This window comes from Lupinus angustifolius, chromosome LG03, assembly GCF_001865875.1.
Source record: "Lupinus angustifolius cultivar Tanjil chromosome LG03, LupAngTanjil_v1.0, whole genome shotgun sequence".
Lineage (NCBI taxonomy): Eukaryota > Viridiplantae > Streptophyta > Magnoliopsida > Fabales > Fabaceae > Lupinus > Lupinus angustifolius.
This window is the reverse complement of record NC_032011.1, coordinates 23,658,600-23,665,185: the sequence shown is the minus strand read 5'-3', so window position 1 is coordinate 23,665,185 and position 6,586 is coordinate 23,658,600. Positions and strand designations below refer to the sequence as shown.

General features: G+C 36.2%; 1 protein-coding gene across 2 annotated transcripts; it reads left to right on the top strand.

Moving 5' to 3' along the window:
- LOC109343805 (F-box/LRR-repeat protein 15-like) lies at positions 230-6,531 on the top strand. 2 transcript variants are annotated; one of them, XM_019582285.1, is made up of 18 exons: positions 230-388; positions 482-699; positions 991-1,207; positions 1,324-1,456; positions 1,699-1,795; positions 1,881-2,078; positions 2,162-2,432; positions 2,515-2,613; positions 2,706-2,794; positions 2,949-3,048; positions 3,131-3,301; positions 3,553-3,702; positions 4,075-4,235; positions 4,317-4,524; positions 4,857-5,317; positions 5,399-5,462; positions 5,997-6,083; positions 6,236-6,531. In XM_019582285.1, the coding sequence occupies exons 2-18, from the start codon at positions 500-502 to the stop codon at positions 6,311-6,313; spliced, it is 2,784 nt and encodes a 927-aa protein (XP_019437830.1). In that variant the 5' UTR covers positions 230-388; positions 482-499; the 3' UTR covers positions 6,314-6,531. The 2 variants fall into 2 exon arrangements, with proteins under 2 accessions (XP_019437830.1, XP_019437829.1); XM_019582284.1 differs by having other exon boundaries at positions 230-699.

The window sequence follows — 6,586 nt, the reverse complement described above, 5'->3', positions numbered from 1 at the left end:
GCATTCTATACATTATAAGAGTCATGATTGATTAGAGAAATAATTAATAATTATATTTTTAACTTAAATGTAGTTTCTTCAACCAACCACGACATAACATGATGCATATTATTATGAGATAGAAAATATGTTATCTCGATTTACGGCAGCCGGTTATTGGGGCAATCACGTAACCGAAATGGATTAGTTTATTAGCAAAATTGTAAACTAAAGTTCTAAAACGCCGTCGTCTTCATCTGCCACTCTCTCTCTCTCTCTCAATTCAATCGCTTTCCGCACACACAAAAAGCACAAATCATCATTTCCTGTGAAACCAAATATGACAACAAAGTAGATCCGAAGATCCGATCAGATCCGTTCAAACTTCTCCATTCTCCACACATTCTCTGTAACTAACTCCATTGATTCCTTCTTCTATTGTTTCGTATCTGTAACAAAATTAGTACCTAGGGTTTGTAATGGTTTCGTTTTGAAGCTCAAGGTTTTTCGTCTATACAAAATGAACGACAAAGGTGTTTCGAGAAACGATGATTTGATGTCATTTGAAAATAAGATGATACGAGCGGGTCTGTTAGCGTCTTGCTCCAACCGCCGCCGCTTCGACGGAGAGAGTAGCTCCGCTTCCGCTGTTGCCGCCGCCGCTGATGATGATAATCTTGATTCTCATCACAAGCGTGCTAAAGTTTACTATGATTTCGAGTGAGTTTGTTATTCAAACTCTAATCTCTTTTTGTCTTCGTGCTTCGTATTTTTATTATGTTCTTTTGAAGGAGTATTTGATTCAGTGTTTTTTTGTTATTTATGTTTATAATTCGTTTCGGTGGAATTTAGCAATTGCCTTGATTGTGTATTTGAGTGAATTCTGCCAAGATTTTCAAGGCTAGGTTGTGTTTTCAAACCCTAAATCAATGTTGAATGGTGAAGGGGAAACTGGCACTGTAGGATATTGTGAAATATTGTATATCAATGCATGATTATTATTTTTTGCAGTGGCTTTCATGGTGATTATAATCATATTCGAAGCTTGCCTTTTCAACCTACCAATAATATCTATACTTGTCATGATGATTTTGGGGTGATGTTTACTGGTGAGGAGAATAACTTTGATTCTAGCCATGTGAAAGACAATGAAGGGGATAACTGTGACATGTCAGAAGTAGAACATGCAACCATCATAATGGATCTTTCGGATGACTTATTGCATATGGTATGCTCTGGGAAAATAATCATTTTTGTGCACTTTGTTGCTCTTTTAATGGAACTTTGATTCTAATTACTGATAATGGTTTTAAATTCCCCTCTCACCTGTCCCATGTAATTTAGATTTTCTCATTTTTGGATCATACCAATCTGTGCAAAGCTGCCTCAGTCTGTAAGCAGTGGCGAACTGCTAGTGCTCATGAAGATTTCTGGAAGAGTTTGAACTTTGTTAATCGGAACATATCTGTAGAGCAATGTGAGCTTTTTAACATTCAAATTGTTGCATATGATATAATGAAACAGTATTAAAATCTGAACATTTCTGGAAAAGTTTGAAAACATATATCAGTCCTTGTAAAAAAAACTGTTGCAGCAAACCTTTTTTTACATTCAACTGAGTGCTGGAAATTATACTTTGGGTCCCCAATAGAAGACCCACTTCAGTAATACCTTTCCCCACTTGTAAATGTGCTGATTTCAAGCTTTATCTATTTACAGTTGAGGACATATGTAGGCGTTATCCTAATGCCTTGGCAGTGAGCATATCTGGTCCTGAAATTCACCTTCTTGCGATGAAGGCTATCTCTTTGTTAAGGTGCGTAGCTACCATGGTATTTCATGCAGTCATTAGTCAATTAAGTTATATGTGGCTCCAGCTGATTATGTGTCCTTATTTTCAGAAATCTTGAGGTTTTAAAATTGGGAAGAGGACATATAGATGATAGTTTTTTCCATGCTTTGGCTGATTGTTCTATGTTGAAAAAACTGAGAATCAGTGATGCTACACTTGGTGGTGGTGTTCTGGAGATACCTATTGATCATGACAGTTTACGTCATCTTAAATTAAAAAAATGCCGTGTGATGCGCATAACAGTCAGGTGAATGTGTTTTAATGCTTAACAAACCTTTAGCTGTCTCTAAACCAATGAGCTAAAATGTAATAGTGTTTATTCTTTTTCAGGTGCCCACAACTTGAAACCATGTCATTAAAGCGTAGTAACATGGTACAAGCTGTTCTTAATTGCCCTCTTTTGCGCAAACTTGACATAGGCTCTTGCCACAAACTTCCTGATTCTGCAATTCGCTTAGCTGCAACTTCATGCCCGCAATTAGTGTCGTTGAATATATCTAATTGTTCATGTGTTAGTGATGAAACACTACGTGAAATATCCCAGACTTGTGCTAGTCTCAGTTTCCTTGATGCATCCTACTGCCCAAACATATCCTTGGAGGTATATTTTAGAATCTCTAACCACATTTTGACCATTTAGATTCAGTCTGACTTTGTTTGACATGCTTGTTTCCTCTTTGAAGTCTGTTAGACTGCCCTTGTTGACAGTTCTTAAGCTTCACAGTTGTGAGGGCATCACTTCAGCTTCAATGGCTGCAATATCTCACAGCTCCCTGTTGGAGGTGTGTAATTTGTCCTAGGAACTGATACATATATTAATGATGAGTCTGAAACCTTGAGCACTTATGAGTAAATGATGTTATTCCTATCACAGGTTTTGGATCTTTATAATTGTAGTCTATTGACTTCAGTGTCTCTGGATCTTCCACATTTGCAGAATATTAGATTGGTACACTGCCGCAAGTATGTTTTTGCCCCATTTTTGCTCCCTAGAAATTTTATATATTTTCATTTGTCTATTTTCGTTCCTAGCTTCTCTCATGCTTCATTTCCATCATATCTCATTTATCAATTGTTTTCTTTTCTATTTTTTTTGTAAAATTGTTTTCCTTTGCAGATTTACTGATTTGAACTTGAGGGCTATAATGCTCTCTTCTATGCTGGTGTCCAACTGCCCTGCACTTCAGCGCATCAACATCACTTCAAATTCACTTCAAGTACGTCGTCATTGTCCTTCATGTTTTGTTCACATACTCGTGTACACTTTAGAAGTCTAACTTATGGGCTGTGGTAACGCAGAAATTAACAATGCCAAAGCAGGGCAGCTTAAACACAGTAGCTCTGCAATGCCAATCTTTACAAGAAGTGGATCTCTCTGAGTGTGAATCTTTGACAAACTCTGTATGTGATGTTTTTAGTGATGGTGGAGGATGCCCGATGTTGAAATTATTAGTTCTTGATAGTTGTGAGGTATTTAATTACTTCTTGTTTGCCATTGGCTGGATTCGCTTTCCTGAATTTGCTTATCCATGACCTATGCTAGTAGAATGGATTAATGGATGTGTGGATTATCTTTGTTTGTCTTGTTATCTAATTCAATAACTGGCCATAACTCCATATTGTGATTTTCAAGTTGAAAATCTGCCCTACAAAGTTATTACTGATAATACTGTGGTATTATTTTAAACTGTGACTAACCTATGGAGTTATGATGAATTCAGAGTTTAACATCAGTTCGATTCACCAGTACCTCTTTAGTCAGTCTCTCTCTTGGCGGTTGCCCAATAACAAATATTGAGCTCAAATGTCCTAATCTTGAGAAAGTTATTTTGGATGGGTGTGATCATTTGGAAAGAGCATCATTTTGTCCTGTAAGTGGTGGTATTGATTTATTAGGTGCTTTCTATTATGTTTTGCTGGAGATGAAACTTCTTAAATTATTTTTGTGCCTTTTGATTTGAACATTTGACAAAAATACTAAATCTGTAATTAAGATGACCAAGTATCAGCATGATGTAGGTTTTTGTTTGTGTGATTTGTTGTTCCCATTCCTTAAGAAAAAATATATTTTTTGCTAGACTTCTGGGTTTCTACACTTATATAATGGTATCTGTAGGGCACTGTTGGGTTAAAAAGGCTTTGTCCTAGGCTTAAGAAATAAACTCAAGGAGTTTAACTTTTTATCAGTCTGATATACTGTAGCTAGAGGCTAAGTGCTTTCTTTTTCTTCACTTGTTTCTCAGGTTGGTCTTCGGTCTCTCAACTTAGGAATATGCCCAAAGTTGAACATGCTCAGCATTGAAGCACCATTCATGGTTTCACTTGAGTTGAAAGGATGTGGCTTACTGTCCAAAGCATTTATTAATTGTCCACTCCTAACATCTTTGGATGCTTCCTTTTGCAGGTCATGTCGTGTTTGCTATTTTCTTAGGTTTTCTCCTTGTCTGCCAAAATGCCAACTCATGTTTGTTGTTTGGAATTACAGCCAACTAACAGATGAGGACTTGTCCGCAACAACTGCATCATGCCCACTAATTGAATCATTAATATTGATGTCTTGTGCATCAATTGGTTCAGAAACTTCAGATGGACTCCGTTCTCTGCATTGGCTTCCTAATTTAACTGTTCTTGACTTATCATACACTTTCTTGGTAAACTTGCAGCCTGTTTTTGAATCTTGTTCCCAGCTAAAGGTAAGAGTTACCCTGGAAGGGTTTGTTCTTACTTTCAAGCACTAGGTTCTTAATTTTTTATGAGTCTTAATGTGTTAGCAGTGCTAATGAGGTAGGTTTTTACTAGTGTACTACAGTAGTACTTGGTATAAATAGGACTATTTGGTCCATGGATAGTGTTTTGTACTCATCTCATAACATTGTGTCATTATTTTTTTTATAAGTTAACATTGTGTCATTATAATTTCAGTTATTCACTGCCTTTCTCTCTTTCAACCTTTTTCCGTATTCGACATGTTGAATCATTGTTGTCTTAACCTTTTGTGATATTGTTTTTTGTCTGTTTCATGAAGGTGTTAAAGTTGCAGGCATGCAAATATCTCACTGACACCTCACTCGAACCTCTTTACAAAGGTGCTTTACCAGCACTTGAGGAGTTGGACTTGTCTTATGGAACTCTCTGTCAGTCTGCCATAGAAGAGCTTCTTGCTTCCTGCACAAACCTCACACATGTAAGCTTGAATGGCTGTGTGAATATGCATGATTTGAATTGGGGGTGCAGACGCGGTTGTGTGCAGATGAATGAGTTGGGTGCTGTTAACACCCCATTTGGTGCAAGTTCCCATGAGAAGATACCTGAAGCAAGTGAGCAGTCCACCCGCTTATTGCAGAATCTTAACTGTGTGGGATGTCCTAATATTAGGAAGGTTGTCATTCCAGATTGCTTCCATTTATTATTTTTAAATCTTTCACTCTCAGCAAATTTGAAGGAGGTTGATGTTACTTGTCTCAACCTGTGCTTTCTTAATTTAAGGTATGACTGGCTCTTATAAATATGTGCTGGTTTGTATCCTTCTCATATCAGATCTGATAATGTTTTAATTTTTATTCTCAGCAATTGTTCCTCTTTGGAAATTTTGAAGTTATTGTGTCCGAGATTGTCCAGTCTATTCCTTCAGGTATTATTAATCTTCCCTGTTAATTTTAATCTGTGGTGCAGCCATAATAATTTGCCGTTCAATCCATGTAGCTGACCCCACCTTGTGGGACTAAGGCTTGATTGTTGTTGCAGTCATAATAATTTGAATATTGATGCTTCTTTGGTGCTAGATATTGTTATTTAGAATGCTTTAAAATACTGTCATATGTTGGTTGTTTTTTCTGCATTACAACATTCATCACCTGCCATCGTACCTTGTGTTTGCTTGACTTTTTTAAGCCACTAATTTAAGGCTTCTGCTAAACTCTGATGGATCACAGAAGTCTTTTTTATGGAAAATGTTCCAGTTTGGGATTTGTTGTCTTCCACCAGGAACACAATATGCGTAAAACATGAATGTTTGTTGTGTTATCGATCTCACAATTATTGTTTCAATCTATTTATATCTTTGCATTCATCAATATTTGAAGTTGGTTATAGGTTTATTATTGATAATCATACTTCATCAATTTGTTTTATTAATATTTTGTGGTTTGGAAATTTGGGTTTGTAGTCTTGCAATATTGACGAGGAAGGTCTTGAAGCTGCTATATCAAATTGCTCTATGCTGGAGACTCTTGATATTCGCTTCTGTCCAAAGGTTAAACTCATTTTTTATGTTCTTTCATTGTGTTTGATGCTTTTAGTAATTTTAGCCGATTAACCTTTTAATCGATGATGATAGATAGTCTTCACTATTGTTTATGGTCACGTTCTTAAACTACTTTTTATATACTTAATGGTACTCTGTAGATACGCTCAATGAGTATGGGGAGGTTACGTGCAGCATGTCCTAGTTTGAAGCGTATATACAGCAGTTTGTCAAGTTGATGTACTCTGGACCAAAGATATGATTTTTCCAGTGCTTGTTTTACTTGGGGTAAAGACATACTTAGTAATAAATCTGGTTATTTCGTAATGTACTATATAAATGGCTGATTTATTTCATTGTCTGTTCGGCACATGTAAAACATGTAACTGTCTCTTTATTTTGCAATAATTTGTCTTTGTAAAACTTGCTATTGTTTTAAAACATACATTTCAAATTTTAATGCATATTTTATTTTAGAGATCCCTTTGTTGTTATGAGGAATGCTTGTTCCT